This window comes from Puntigrus tetrazona, chromosome 6 (assembly GCF_018831695.1).
Source record: "Puntigrus tetrazona isolate hp1 chromosome 6, ASM1883169v1, whole genome shotgun sequence".
In the NCBI taxonomy this organism is placed as follows: Eukaryota; Metazoa; Chordata; class Actinopteri; order Cypriniformes; family Cyprinidae; genus Puntigrus; species Puntigrus tetrazona.
Genome location: NC_056704.1, coordinates 25480618 through 25496951, shown reverse-complemented (window position 1 = coordinate 25496951; position 16334 = coordinate 25480618). Strand labels below are relative to the sequence as shown.

Sequence of the window (16334 nt, the reverse complement as noted above, 5' to 3'; positions counted from 1 at the left end):
TAATATTTGTGAATTTATAGAACAATACACTAAACTCCACAGACAAAAAAAATTCCAGGCAAACAATAAAACGTATTCATTTTATTAAACTGTCAAATATTCGGGTTAAAATGTATGTAACGTTAATTAATATATATTTCGGTGCCTGAATAGTGAAGGCGTGTTATAAATCTGATTTTGGAAGTTATTTGAAAAAAAATATTTCCCAAAAGTGTCCCTTCGCTTCTCAACGGAACAAACGTTCAAGTAAGTTGTTTCCAGCCGGCAACATTTCTGGTGGGACTGCATCAGCATGACAAACAAAATTAGAAATAAACATTTGTGAAATTCGAGTTTAAAAATAAAAACCATAGACCTCGCAAAACACACGTAATATTACAGTTTAACTAAATATTTAGTGCGGCAGCGGCAGTGTCCATACGCCATGCTTTCAGAGTGAAGCCGCGGTATATTTTCACGCAGGCAGCGGTTTGTTTTGGTTTCATTTCTTCGGAATATCGCTGTGTTTAAAGATGGCAGGGCTGGAGCTGCTCTTCAACTGCGTGTCAAATTCTTTAACCTCTTCCCAGGATGCTCTGATTTGTTTCGTGCACTGGGAAATCGTGAAAAGTGGCTATAAATGTCTGGGCATTGGAGATGAGGTAAGCCAGTGGTGACTTTGAAACGTTTATAAGTGATAATCTGTTACTAAATGTAGATGGAACGTGTGTTTAGTTAAAAGTGATGCAAAATGACAGTTATACCCCACTTAAGATGTCTGATGGTCATTGCATTACATAAAACATCGAGCCAACAGGCATCTGCTGCGAATTCTTCACTAGATTGTTTTGGTGCAAGGTATCGCAAACATTTGCCTGATTAGAAATGATCTATTTTCCACACAGCCTAAAGATGGAGAGAAGAAGTCAGAACTGCTTCCACCCGGCTGGAATGAAAGCAAGGATCTGTATGCACTCAGATATATTTTCAAGGATGACAAGTCAAACCTACTGCTCAAAGCCTTCACAGTGGATTCAACCCTCATCTTCAATCTAATGGTAATTATGCTGCGTTATATCAGTATCAGACTGAATGTTTTTTACACTTCTTTTTACATCTTTGCAGGACTCCAAGACAGAAAAAGTAACTGATCTCACAGTTAACGTCAGTGAGTATGTGGATGAAGCCAATCTGCAGACGTTCGAAAGGTTTGTGATTTTATTTGGTGCAACTGTATAGTGTTTATGCTCTCAGTCTGCCATCAGAACAAATGTCTTTTCTGACTTTTTTGGATATTTCAGGAAAGACTCAATGTAAATTGCAATAAGCTTGCAAAGTTAGCTCTTCGATTGATTTATAATAGGATGCAACTTAGTCATGGGATAGTGGAAAAAAAGGAAGCCAATTATATGCACGATTATGCAGCTTTATTTTGATGCAGCGTATGTTGGCAGACATACACTTGTTTAAATGTTTGGTAATATAAATATTTTTGAAATGGCCAAAATGTACAAAGTTACAAATCACTGCTTATGTTTTAGGTTAATGCAGTTATTTAGAATTTTATTTTACTTTGTGTGCATCTGAAAATCACATCAAAAATTATATTTCTTTTTCCAGTTTTCGGAACACTTAAATTGTTTAAATGCTTTAATGGCAACATATTTTGGGACGGTGGCAATATCATGTTCTCTAGCTGTCAGAAATCATAAAACATAACATTAAAATCTTCAAATACAAATAGATGAATCAAAACGAAATTTCGACGTGTGCTAACTTGTGCATTTTGCTCTTTAAGCGTGTTTAAAAACACAGACGAGCTGATCGCAAAGCTGAAGTCCTCACTGCTGCCCACTGAAAAAGAGGAGCGTCGAGCAAAGACGGAGAAGAAGACAGAAAGCGAAAGAGCCTCAAACTTAAGAGACCCTCTCAGTGATCCTCTCCTGATCCCAACCAGAGGCCCTCCAAGAAGACACGCGCCTGACTGGTGAACTTTCATTGCATCGTTTTTTTTCCTCATGCAAATGACACGTTTTTGGGTAATTTTGAGATGCGGTCTGTGGAGGTTTGTATTGCACAGTTGCCCTAACAGCACTCCAGCAGCCAGCTGTTGCTATAGTTACAGCCTCAGGCGATCCCAACTTCTGTTCACAAACATCTGTTTGGTGGCAGGTGAAAATATGTGCACACCGAATAATGTGCAATTCCACTTTGTGAACCATACTGTTTAAAAATATGAACTAGAGTATGAAATAAGGACCTTAATATTTAGGAAGGTCAGTCCCATGCATTTATGCTCACATGGTCTGTATGTATAAAATAGAAGAAAAGCTTAAATAAAAATTTGTAGAATTAAACTTTTCTGCAATAGACTGCATCAGTACCCATTAGTTTCAGAAGTATTTTGTCTATTTATTTTTCCTATAAAGATTTAAAAAGAGTTAAAAGCCATAAACCATGCCAAACAGTTATTAGCAACATTTAATTTGAAGCAAAAAAACATTAAAATAATGCATATACCAGTTAATAACCTCAGATCTCTCTCTTGGTTTGTCTTTAACAGTTTACAAGTTATCGTTAAAATAAAAAAAATGATTTTTTTATTTGTGGATCTGGACTTTTTCTTTTTTTATTTAAGGGAAAAAAATACAAATTTAAAGAAACTTAATTTTTTTAAATGTAAATGTCAAACAAAGATGAACATAATTAACTTAACAATATATTTATTTAATTATTAGGTGCTATAATATTAAATGTTAATTAAATGTGCGATTATTAACACTAATGCTGCAAACTAGAATGATAAACCCCCAGAGACCGATTATGCATCATTACAAGTTTAACCGTATTCTTAAAAGAAACTAGATTCTTCCATGTTCGTCAAGTTATGTAGGTGTTTGTATGTGGAGGACGTTATGGGCTGCTTTGGGACTTTCGAGGGCGAGTTATGTGTGTGTGTTTTGTAGGTGTCAGCTCATGTCCTCTGTCTTATTTAATATTTAGCAGCGTGAGTCCTGCGAGAGCTCTGGCTGCTGCGCTGTGTCTATTTTTTGCGCGTCAGGCGCTGCAGACTGTGGACTGAGAGGCTGGGTAGAGATGCTCAGCGCCGGCATCCTTTCCATCAAACATGGCCAGTTTGGGGGATTTAGCAAAGTCTGCTTGTTTGAAACCCACTCAAACATTTCTACATTTACAAGAAAGGAGCCGTGTCTGTGTTCTGACCTGATCCCCTCACCTTTATTTCCCGTTTCATCTGCAGCCTCTGTCAACAGAAGTAAGACAGAATCGCTAGAAAGTAGAGAAAAGAGCGAGACTGCAGAGTGGGGTCTTTAAGGTCATGGCAGAAACCCAGAGACGGATTTAGGTGTTTGTCTTCCACTTCCCCTTCCTGGGTTCACGGTGACCCCTATCAGATTCTTTATGATGTCAGCGATTTATCGACTCGCTGTTGCTGTGGGCGATGTGATGTAATTCGGTCAAACATGATCTGCTGCCAGCACTGTCTCGAGTTGAAGCCAAAGAGTCTGTAGACTTTCAAAACACCGAGCTGAGTCACGCTGGCAAAAGTTACAACACATACTTGATAGATGCTGAAAATCAATCCAACTAATGTGTGTTTGGCTGTTTGCATTATTCTGTCATTTTATAGCATTGCACGATGCAAAAATTCCACAAATACTTATATATATATATATATATATATATATATATATATATATATATATATATATATATATATATATTATATGGGGTCATATGTATTTCAAATTTTAATTAATAAATGTATTAATCTAACACTTTTATTCAGGATGGATGCATTATATTGATCTGAAGTAAGAGTAAAGACATATATTTCAGTAGCTATTTTTAAATAGCATTTTTTAAAACTTTCTATTCATCAGTGAATACTAAAAAATGATTATTTTATTTTATTTTTATTTTAAACATTTAACTCATCAGTCAACAGATAGATAGATAGATAGATAGATAGATAGATAGATAGATAGATAGATAGATAGATAGATAGATAGATAAAAGTGGTCTTCAAAATTGATAGATAAATGATAGATAAAAACAGTCTTAGACAGACAGATGGATGGATAGATAGATAGATGTAAGATGTCAGACTTATTTTTTCTGAAATATCTTTCTTTGTTGTTTCTAGGTCTGACCCGATGGCTCCATTTGCCGCAGGCGCTGCTGATCTGGACCCTTTCGGGTGAGAAATCCCATCAATTATTTGTCCAAACAGTCATCTCTACATGCATCGTGCACATTGACCTCTAGCTGACAGATGTTTCTTGGTGATGCATTTGTAGATCGATGGGTATTTGTAGATCACTCTTACATAGAGAAAACCAAAAGAAACTGGTTTAGCTTTTTAGAAAAACAGATATCAAAGAACATTCAAGAACTGAAATGAATAAGTGCACCTTCAAGGAACGACCGTGCTCACTGAATTATTAATAGTTTTTGTTCTTGGTTCTTTCTCCAGGGGAAGAGCAGGGGGGATGATCGTCGATCCATTACGTGCCGGGTTTCCTCGCTCAGGGTTTGACCCCTCCTCTGGTCTTCCTGGAGTCCTTCCCCCCGGCGCTGTGCCTCCTGGTGCCCGCTTCGACCCCTTCGGGCCGGTTGGGCGACACAGACCTGGGTAAGAGTTTTATTGGATCTCTACGGTCTCTACAGTTATACTGCCATTACGTCACTTGACCTCACGTCCCCACCGGCTCTGATGACATTTATTTTGCTCTGTTTTTTAGGCCAGACCCTGATCACATGCCTCCACCAGGATATGACGACATGTTCATGTAGATGCACTAATATCCCATACATCTCGCTGCTCTGCAGTGATATGCACTTTGTTTCTGAATAAACTAGGTTGTGGTGAAACATAATTAATCTTGATAATTCTGTTACAGAATTATCATTAAAACAATAGCATAATTGCTTATTTTGATATTGCCAAAAAAAACTGATTATTCCATTTTTTTCTGATTGTGTTCTTCCTGTTTGTTCTTTTTTTTTTGCTACTGCCTAAATTCTAAATTATACTGCTTTTACTCGTTATTGATTTTTTTTTCTGATATTAAAGGTATTGTTAAAATGCTAAATTAAACGGATTTGAAACATTAATGTTTGCTATTACCTTTCTAAACTGTCTGACAGATAATAATAGATTTGAAAACATTGAATCAAGTGTAATAAATAAGGGACCAAAGCCATACACCATTATAGTTTTTCCAAATATTTTGAATTGCATTTTGTTATGTTTAATAATTTTTATTACTTTTTATTTAAAACCCTTAGTTTATTTAAAAATGCCTTTGTAAGTATTGGCTGAAACTAAATAATAATAATAATAAAAAAATATATAGTTTTTATTTATTGATTTATTTATTTTTTTTCTGTGTAATTTTAGGTTTAGATTATTAGAACTCTTTGGATGTGAGCTTTTTTTTTTCTTGACCATCCAAGCAACCGCTCTGGTGCACCAATCGCGTTTTCTTCAGTAACATTTATAAACCTCTGTAAAAATGTTTAAAAACAGTTTAAACGTGTCGTCTGAAATTTTCAAGTTCTTAGTTTTGATTGAGGGCTTTTTTCTCCTGAATGGCATTGCGCTGAACCTGCTCTCCGGCCTGTTTAAAGTATCATGAAAGCAAACCTTCTGGAGATGGTGGCTTCAGTGAGAGGGACACCAGCAGCAGATGTAGTGGAAATCAATGCCTGTAATGGCCACAGTGAGTCACGATGGCCGCAATGTCAATGTGACTTCTCTACCGCCAGAGCTAAAGACGCTCTCGAGTGTCCTCTAAACACGTCTGCACTAAAATAACTGAAAATTAAGTGACAATTGGTTGAGGGAATTTAGAAGATATAGGACTGTGAGATAAAGAAAAACACTGTTGTGTAATAGGAAAATGTGCTTATATGCACCATTTGAGACTATAGAAATAGAAATGTAAAGCTGAATTGTCAAGTTTTATAGTAGATTAAAGTAGCATTTTCTTGTAAAACATACTCCAATAACCCTTGTTTCATTTCCAGCTTCAAATAATTTTAGGAGCATACTAACATTGCTCATACTGTGCTATTTTTAAATAAATTAAATTAAACCCCGTTGTCATTTATGTATAATATTGTAAGTGTGGCTAAAGTGTACTGTTCCTACAACTTCATGAAGACTCAAATCAAACGGGTATAGCAACAAAAAGTTTTATTTCACGCATGGAAACGGTATAAAAAAGGTGACACGTTTGCCTTGAACATACATGAAGTGGTCAAAGACTTAAAATGCACAGCTCACATTGTACATGCAATTCAAACACCCCCGCTCTCTACATTAAAAAACAGAGTGATTGGCCCAGAAGTACCGTGGTACTGCATTTCATTTGAATACATAACAGTCTGTTTGGCCCACACAAGCATTATGCACATCATTAAGCCTCTGCAGTGCTTGTGTTTTCTAGGAACACTTTATAGCCTGACTCCATGATTAACCTTCACAGATTGTACAATGATGATCATTTAGTAACAAAGATGAGCAGCTGCTTCTAATCAACACAAATGACTACAAAGCCCCGTTATAGTGCTCATCTGAAGCATACTGTCATATTACACTTAATTTATCTGCAATACATGCACGTTTTCTGTATGCATGTGATACCCGAATGAAATAACCGGATTTATTCAGGACATGTCTTCAATTTTTTGCAATTTTATTGGTACGCTACTATTATTCAACACATTGGGATGGTAACATTTCTAAAATGTTTTTGAAAAAAGCCCCCGGGGCTGCATTTAGTCTGCATATTATTATTAACTTTTAATTTGAATTTATTGGATTTTATTCCTGTGATGCAAAGCAGTTTTAGTTTTTTTTGCAATTTTTTTATTATTAAATGATTCACTGTTGAAAACGGTTGTGCTGCTTAATATTTTTGTGGAAATTGATTTTTTTCAGGATTCATTTGGTGAACAGAAGACGAAAGAACAGCATTATCGGAATAGAAATTAAACAATTTCACTAATATTCCCTTCTTAATACAGTGACTTTCTCAATTCAGGCTGTCATGTTGAAAAACCATTTCCTAATGCCTTTAAATGACTTTCTCGTTCGTTTAGGGGCTTGTTCATGAGCACCGTGACCAACAGCACAGATTCGGTGTAAGATAAATGCTTAGTGTGCTCAATACTAGATCCTCTGTGCTTACAAGACAATATTTTACACAATTAAAGACAATATACCACTTTCCCGTGACCCTTTAACTTTACATCACACCATAACCGACATCATACAGTTAATAAATGACAGAAATGTTTACTATAATTTAGCAATGAATCAAATAAACATTACAACTAGTCCATTTCACTTCAAAAAGCACTTAAGTCAGTGATGCACATGAACGCATCACACTTTATACACCACCAAATATTCAAAGGACAGTATATAGTAAAGTTTAAACAATCTTTAGGCTTTCACTGCCATAGTAAATGTATTTAACGTGAAATAAAATTATAGGTATGTGATAATATTCTCTCTCTCTCTCATTTAATGTGCTCTCGTTAACCATTAGGTTTAGTGTGAAACTGTGAAAAAAATGTGTTTGTACTTATTGAGATTGAAGCCTGCAATATTTATACGTTTTTTGAAAAGAAATCATAATCTCCTTTATTTCTACAGCGATTCCAAATGCTCACTTGCATGTTTCAAGAAGTGCACTTTTGAAAACTCTATCAATGCAATGTGAATTTTGCTTTCCCTAGCTTTATATTAGTTACCAGTTTCGCTGAAAGGGACAGTTCATCCAAAAAAAAGTATATTTACCGACCCCAGGCCATCCAAGATGTATTGAGTTTGTTTCTTCATCTGAGCATGTTTAGAGATATTTAGCATTACATCGCTTGCTCAGCAATGAATGCTCTGCGGTGAATGGGTGCCGTCAGAATGAGAGTCCAAACAGCTGATAAGTAACTCCGATCCGAAAAGCTACATGTTCGTAAGAAACAAACACATCGTCAAGACCATTTAAGTAATAAGGTCTGGCCAAAATACCAGTTCATAATCCGTTGAGAAGCTTCCTTCAGTAAAAAGTCCGTCCCATGTTGTCCTCTTACAAAAAAGCCCACATATTTTGATCTGTGCATATTCACAAAAGATGATTTTTTTAAAGCAGTATCACGAATAGAGAACTCACATTTAAGCCAGAGACCAGTTTAATAATGTGTTGGTTTCTTACGGATTACGGTGATGTTTTTATCAGCTATATTGAATCTCATTCTGACGGCACCCATTCGCTGCACTCTTTTACTCTAAATAACTCTTAACCCATCTAAATCTCTGATGGCCCGAGGGTTAGTATTCTTCAGTGCCATTACAAAGCTGCTCTACACAGAATAATATGCTGGGAATGTATTTTGGATACACCCCTGGAAATACAGCATTGCTGGATAAATCTTTACTACATCTAAGACTTGTTATACATCTGCTCTTATTGTCTTTCAGCTTAGTTTTGATTACAATCTCGCTTTTGGACAGCGCACTTACAGAAAACGGTTACTACATCAGCAGAAAAACTAACCGGCGGGGACGGCTTTATGTGGGATCAAGTACACGTGAACCTCTGCGGTTTTAAAAGGGTCGGTGAGCATCTTCCTAAAGCGTACTGTAGCCTACATCTGTTGTGTCACTGAGAAGACAACAACTTCGTAACCTGAACATTGATATGGAAATATATATTTCTCTACTGGAATCTAATGCATGTCGCACCATTACAGTAAAACTTCACATTTTTGTTAATTGTTAGCACAGATCTACTAAATTACCATACCGATAGATGTTGTAAAATAGATATCTCGTTTAAAACGTTAAGCATTCATATGTCTATTCCCTTGGTTGCGGTACATTGTCTTCTACTCCAAGAACGTGGGGTTGATGACAACGAGTACGTGTGTGACACAGATACAAAACACGAACAGTGTACAAATACAAACAAGCCTAAATGTGTTCAAGGTGAACATTTGTATCGTCTTAAGGCATATTGCATCCTTGGATAATAATAGCTTGTATATATTCCACTAATAGTGTCTTTAGTGATGCTATAGAGTATACAGACATTTATTTCAAGTTTCGTAGAGTAGCCGATGGCGCTTTGTTCTGCAGCATGTTGAGTTTTTATGACGCTTCACCGTTGTGCTTTCATTCTTTCGACAGTCTTCTGAGTTTTTAGCATCTGTTTTTGCACCGTCACATACTTTGCGTGTTTGCCTACGCCTCGGTTAATATGAAGAGAGTGCTTGCAAGGCAGCACGAGCAGGTTAACGTATACGAAAACGTGTCACATTGTACTCCAGAACTGAAAGGACAAAATTAAAATGCGTATTTTGGTACAAACTTATTTTAAGGAGCGTCAAAACTTTGCATTATGAATTAGTCATGACTCATCACATCTGTTTGCAAGCCAGTCAGGAAGACTGGTAAGTCTTAATAAGAATGGTTGCCTTTACATTTTTTCTAAACCAAGGACTTCCATCGCTGTCATGTCGACCTCGACCTTTCTTCGAGTTAGAAATTATTTCAGCCTTAACTGTCTGTTTTGTTTTCATAATAAACATTATACTTTTTAAAGAAATGACTTCAATTCAAAATTAAAAGTGTGAAAATCTAACTGACAGGTGGTACTATTGCAATATTTGCTGTTAGTTTTTTTTTGTTTGTGTTTATTTGCATAGTGAATCATGATTAACCATATATTGCCAAGTCCACCTTTTACACGCAATCTGGGAGTTCCTTAGAAATACAGGCAGTCATAGGTTGCCATTTTTAGGCTTATTTTTTAATCACTATACTGAATGATGAGCAAAAACAGCTTAAATAAAATGGTGTAATTCAAAAACATTTGGCAACCGAAGTAATTATTTAGTCTTCATGCAATACTTTTTTTTTTTAATTGGGGTTCTCTGTTGATCAATTAATTATGAGTTTAGTATCCCCCCGCTTTTTTTAGACCACGTTTCTTTTGGAGATCTGGCAACACAGCCGACCAAAAAACAAACAAACAAAACAAAAAAAAAGGTTTCATTCACAAATGATCAGACTGAACCGAAAACCTTTATTTACGCTGCCTTGCGAGCACTTTTTTCTTTTGCGGTTGAGTTGTGCTACGTGTTTAGCGTTCCAGAAGGAACCGGATTACCGTTCGCGGCGTCAGCGCTGGCGTTCGGTTCACATTCCACGAGCGTCTCCCTCCCATCACCCTCAGCTAACTGCCTCATCCTCATATTAATGGATCCGTACGATTTCATGGGCCTTCTGGCGAAAGTCCTTCGGCGATACAGCTCCCCTTTGCATATAGACACCATTAATAAAACCGACAGCAGCATTCCTCCCAGAGTGAGCAAACCAAGTCCCGCAATAATACATTTGTCAAGGTGAGAACCGAGTTGTGCGTAGTACATCTCCAGTTTCTCCATCTGCCGCGCTGTCACTTGGTCCGGATTGACTTTAGCCTCTCTTGGGATGGTGTAGGCGATTACCACTAATATGATGCCGCTTACGAGGAAAATGAGTGCAAAAATGAACCCGTAGTCTACGGAATGACCGTTGTACTCGAGCTCGGGTTCGTCTTCGGAGCGAGGCGACGGCACTTCTCTCTGAACAGGCAGCGGATTCGACTGAGCGTCGATGGACGTGAACTCGGGTCCAGATGTTCTGGAGGTAACGCGGATCCTCGTTCCCTGGTCCTCATCCTCGAACGAGGCGTTTTCGATGCCAGCTGCGGGCCATGGTCCTGAGGAGGCCTGAGGAGGTTCTCTCCCGCTCCCGTCCCCCAGTTCACGGAGCTCCACGGCGTTCAGAGACTCCATCGACACTCAACGCTTGCACTCATGTTGAATCAAATGCCTCCTGTTTCACCTTAAAAATATATATATATAGCATACATTACATTTTCAACCATGAAAGCATCCAAAAACTCTCCATTCCAACAGACGGCACTTTTCATCTCAAAACTGGGGTAGACCAATCAATGTGGACGAAAGAACCGTATTATGAAACAGCTAAAAGTGGTTTCAAGAGATTATCTTCAGACCACGTCTGTCAAAAGTTGCAGAATTTGTATTTTTTAGCATTCAAAATACGGAGGTTCTCATTTTGGATTGACTTTTATTTGTAGCCTGTTTCTCTTTAGAATAAGAAGTCATAGTTACAATAAAATAAAAGCAAAAAGTTACAGGTTCTTCTCCGTAAAGGCCAACCTAAGATCGGTCAGCGTTGTGCCCTTGAGCGAGCAGCTCCCGGGGATTGTCTTTGCAATAAGTACTTGGCAAGGACATTTTAACGATCTTACACTATTTTATGAGTGTTTACATTAAAGGATTAAAACGTCCCATTAGCAGCAAAATGATCTAAGCTGCTCTTTAATGGTATTGATCTAGTGGTTTCATTAATGTATTAAATAATAACACAGAATTTAATCAACAGGCAAGCTATTTTAAACACGAATACAGAAGGCGCAAAAATGAACTTTGCAGTTTTATCATTTTGCAAAAAAAATGTAAATGTTTGGGGTATGTGTGTTTAAAATAGCTTGAGGCAATAAGATGTTGATTACATTCTGTGTTGTTATTTAACACAATAATGAAACATTCTTATATAAGAAAGGGCAAAATTAGCTTTTTTATATTGTATTAATAATAGCGACGTTTTGCAAGCCCACCTCCCCGAACCCCCTCCAAATAAAAAGTCAAAATAGATAAATAGGCTAATAGTAATAATCAAAAAGCAATAAAGGAAAGAAGGGCAGTGTGAATTTATTTTCCCCTTTCCCAAATATATGGTAGCCTATTAAACAAAGCCTTTTGTGCCTTTATATTATGATAAAGCTACATCGATCACTGATGTGATGAGGTTTTCCACTGCATAACTTATAAAATCCAAAATTTACATTTAGATTAGCCTCCTGCAATTTGCCAGACCAAGCTCGATAGGGTTACGCGTTGAGAGTCATTACGTTCACCGATAATCGATAGCCTGATATTTAAAATTCCTTTAGTAAATCCGAAATTTCCATGAAACAGACAGCACCCACTAAAAGCCGTTCACAACCACAACACAACAAAACACCACGAGCATTTCGGCGCATGTCACTTTAACTTTTATACGTTTAAAATCGCGATTTAAAGCAATCGAGTCTAATCCCGGCATCGCCGCGCAGTGCCATGGCGTGAATTAAAGCATGGATAATTGTTGAAACAGCATTTGGTTCTTTGTTCAAAATAACGGTGTTGCGGGTTCCCTGCCAAGTGTTGACAAAAAAAAGAGGATTTCTGCGCTTAAACGGTTGTTTTCACGACATATTCGTAACAGATATCGATAGGAGAGACCATAACGCACGGACGGGGGTCTGGACAACGTGCAGAGACGTTTTTATTCCCCTCAGACGGTTTACCGGAGAGTGGCCCGTTTTACCTGACTTCACCCTACGCGTAAAATCTCATTTCTCGAGAGCGACGATAACCAGGCGACGCATCCGCTGTCATTCACCCGCGTGAGCTCGCCTTAGCGCGCCTTTACAGTTTCAGACGTGACCTTGTAACACCCCGAGCGTTTCGCGTTTTTCTCTCAGCATTCGGCAGCCGGCGTGTTTAAAATCATCGAGCTTTTATTGACTCGCGCGCCCGCTCGTGCGTTCATCGGTTCGCCAGCGTTATTGATAAGAGCGCGAGCTTACCTTCAGGCGCGATCGCCGCACAGATATCATAGTAACGCTGGGATGCTGCTGACAGGAAGACCTTTTCCGCGGAGATCTCGAGGGGAGATTTAGCCATGCGCGATGGAAACGCTATCGTTTTTCAGAATTCAACGCAAACGCAACAACGTGTCAGATTGTGCATCGCCAATAGCGATACAGCGCGTGCTGTCGATGCACACATTGCGTTGTTTGTGTTTTTAGCGGAATATTTAGTGTGCGCTACTTCAGCTTCAATGATGCTTATGGTGGCGTCTCTATGAGGATGTGGGTCTAGGTTATATTTAATTAAATATTATAAATTGAAGTATTGGAATTAATTTTACACGCTGTCACACACATACACACACACACACATATATATATATATATATATATATATATATATATATATATATATATATATATATATATATATATATATATATATATATATATATATATGTGTGTGTGTAGACTATATATATATATATATATATATATATATATATATATATATATATATATATATATATATATATATATATATATATATACATATATATATATATGAAATCTAGTACATGAACAGTACATTTTAAAAATACATCAAAAATACATCAGTTTCTTTTATGTGTTATTCTGGTAGCTAGATAAATTATATTATTATTTTTTATTAATTTTATATTCTTTTACAAGTAGATACAAGTACTGTGTTACTTAAAGCTTTTCTAATTAGTTCCCATCAGTATTAATAGTGTGGGAAGCACAAATGGATGCTTTATAAGCACTAAAATCCAGGTGGTGGACCAAGGGCATCAATGTGTCGGCACATGTCAGCAAAAACACAGACAGTAGTATGAATTATTACCAAAGATACACTTTTTTTATTTCAGTATTGTAGCTCCATTAAACATTAATGACAAATAACTTTATTCAGTTCTTATATGGTAAATGGTGGATAACACTGGTACAACAAAGTAAATGGTATTTTGGACATGGAGCCACAGTAAAAAAGCAAATATATTTTACAAAGAAATTTAATTGGAAAACCATGTGAATAATATGGTACATACATTCATACCATGCCACCTGATATCAGTACCTTGATACCAGTATATGTATATATATATATATATATATATATGTATATATATATATATATATATATATATATATATATATATATATATATATATATATATATATATATATATATATATATATATATATATATACTTTAAAAGGCAATGCATGAAATAGACTAATCTTTCATCGATTGCATCTTTCAGACAGAAACAGTAAGGTATACGCTTTTAATCAGGCATCTGTGGGACACCAGCCGACGGTTGGGTCCTTAGAGTTCCACAAATCTACGCAATCACCTAAAAACTCAATGGCGACGACGTATATGCGAGATTGGGATTGGATTTAAAGAATGGCAGGTACGAATACGACTGTTTTAATCTGGTTAAGATTTTAACATTGCTTGTTTGAGACCGCCACGGTCATATAATTTCACACATGCGCCCGGAAAGTTTATTTTCGTGCTAACACCTAGCCACATGCTAACGCATGCTAGATATCCGGTTAGCCACCACGCTAACACCACAATGTTTGTATTGTTTAAATCTGTTTTGAATTGATGACATACTTTGAAAACATCAGATGAAACGTAGAATGCCTATAATTAAATATAAAGTAAACACGAAGTGTTAGATTTTTATTTCTTCTGTTGTTTGTTCTCGGTCTTTCGTGTAAACAATGTAAAGAATGCCAGTCTAAACGGAAATTCTGCATATATTTAAAATGTTCAGGGGCGTGCGAAGTATTAAAAAAAATCCATTAACTTGTCCTCGATTCGGTGTCCTTAAATATAATGCAAATATATTTTCGAATTTCTGTGTGTTTTGTAGTTTATTCTCGATAATTTTGTAAACAGTTTACGAAGCGTCAGTTTACGACATCTCATTAGACGGGTCATCTAAATATTTGTCTTTTTTGGAGTATACATACACACCATACACACTTTAAATATTAACCAGTTCATTTTAAATGCATGCGGAGTTATTAAAAATGTAGCATACGATTATTGAGCGAGGAACATTTAGGTTAGGCTTGAACTCTTACAGCAATCAAAACACCATCTGAAATATTAGCCAAAATCCTTTGTGTTTTATGAACAATTATGTCAATGTCGGTTTAAACGCATCTACTTTACATGTTTAAGGTTCTAATAAATTGCCAAGGCTTACAGATTTTAAATATCAAAATATTTAAGAAAATAGTTATTAAAATAGCCTAAAAGTTCCACTGTATGATTGTGTATTAATTCTTCATCTTATAACACATTCATTGAATTAGTCAAATAACAGTGTTTTGTAGATAAAAGTGAGGTTGTTGTCATGTAGCACTCAAGGCCAGCAACTAAAAATAGCTCAATTTCTTAAAATACACGCATGCTTTGACCTCAGCGCCTTGTAAGGTGGTGTAGGACGAGCTAGGAATGGTGCGTATTGAACGGTTTTCTTTCTCTCCTCTTTTCCAAAGGCCTCGCCTGGTATTTGGACACCACGTCTAATCCCTCACAGATACACAAGGGATTTGTGATTGTGTAGCGTCACGTCGGATATCTGAGCTCATACGAGGCGGCCCAACGCGCAGAGACCATGTACTGCCTCCAGTGGTTACTCCCGGTCCTCCTGATCCCCAAACCTTTAAATCCGGCCCTGTGGTTCAACCACTCCATGTTCATGGGCTTCTACCTGCTCAGCTTCCTGTTGGAGAGGAAGCCGTGTACCATTTGTGCCTTAGTCTTCCTGGCGGCGTTGTTTCTCATCTGCTACAGCTGCTGGGGAAACTGCTTTCTGTACCACTGCCACGATTCTCCACTGCCGGACTCAGCACACGACCCCAGCATCGTGGGCACCTAGACTCGGGGTTTCCGCTCGGACACATCCGAACTGTGAATACAAGAGCCGCCGGGAATGCTGGGAAGTTTCAGTTCTTTATACCCACGTTGACAACCGCTCTCCGCTGTAACCTGTAACAAAACCCCCGACTTGAATCTCCTCGCAGGGGCGTCTGAAGCTTGCATGGGTTCCATTCTCGTTGTGTTCGGTGCACATTCTTTCATTTCTGGATGCTGAATTTTTCCAAAGGGGTAGATGATAATGCGTGTGCGTGTTTGTATATTGCGATTTTTGGGTTTCTGTTCACGTGTCAATAATCAGTATGAGTCCAAGTGTTAAGCGGATAGACGCCAGATGAATTTTGTCACGCAAGTTGAGCTGGAGGCGTGCTTCTGCACTGCTGAGTTAGCTCAAATGCTGTCTCCACTTTTAATTCAATAAAGTTTCTAATGATCAACATCGAGTGTGTGTACATGTGCAGTATCAGCTTGACAGTGTGATGTTACAAACGACCTCAGAACAGCTGTGTGGATCAATCATGCTTTTCCGAGCAGCTCTGTTCTGTGGCAGATAAACTTGTATTTTTTGGGGGGATTGGTGGTTGAGCAAATACAAGAACCCATAGTGCTTTTTTCCTAGCAGGAGTTGTCTCATGAAGACCGTTTCACTAGACAGACCGGCTTTTATTTGTCTTCTTTAACATGTTTTTTTT

General features: G+C 37.3%; 3 protein-coding genes across 4 annotated transcripts; 2 read left to right on the top strand and 1 right to left on the bottom strand.

The window, feature by feature from the left end:
- Positions 1 to 259: 259 nt before the first annotated feature.
- Positions 260 to 5204, top strand: psmf1 (proteasome inhibitor subunit 1). The gene is made up of 7 exons (XM_043242403.1): positions 260 to 641; positions 885 to 1037; positions 1105 to 1187; positions 1778 to 1966; positions 4145 to 4198; positions 4475 to 4633; positions 4743 to 5204. Exons 1-7 carry the CDS (start codon positions 513 to 515, stop codon positions 4792 to 4794), a joined length of 819 nt encoding a protein of 272 aa, XP_043098338.1. The 5' UTR covers positions 260 to 512; the 3' UTR covers positions 4795 to 5204.
- A 980-nt stretch (positions 5205 to 6184) lies between these two features.
- tmem74b (transmembrane protein 74B) lies at positions 6185 to 13066 on the bottom strand. 2 transcript variants are annotated; one of them, XM_043242404.1, is made up of 2 exons: positions 12714 to 13066; positions 6185 to 10897 (listed from the first exon to the last, which is right to left on the bottom strand). In XM_043242404.1, the coding sequence occupies exon 2, from the start codon at positions 10846 to 10848 to the stop codon at positions 10144 to 10146; it is 705 nt and encodes a 234-aa protein (XP_043098339.1). In that variant the 5' UTR covers positions 10849 to 10897; positions 12714 to 13066; the 3' UTR covers positions 6185 to 10143. The 2 variants fall into 2 exon arrangements, with proteins under 2 accessions (XP_043098339.1, XP_043098340.1); XM_043242405.1 differs by lacking the exon at positions 12714 to 13066 and adding an exon at positions 12452 to 12697.
- Positions 13067 to 14003: 937 nt separating this feature from the next.
- LOC122347072 (bladder cancer associated protein) lies at positions 14004 to 16081 on the top strand. Its single transcript, XM_043242078.1, has 2 exons — positions 14004 to 14155; positions 15261 to 16081. The coding sequence occupies exon 2, from the start codon at positions 15380 to 15382 to the stop codon at positions 15641 to 15643; it is 264 nt and encodes an 87-aa protein (XP_043098013.1). The 5' UTR covers positions 14004 to 14155; positions 15261 to 15379; the 3' UTR covers positions 15644 to 16081.
- Positions 16082 to 16334: the final 253 nt, after the last annotated feature.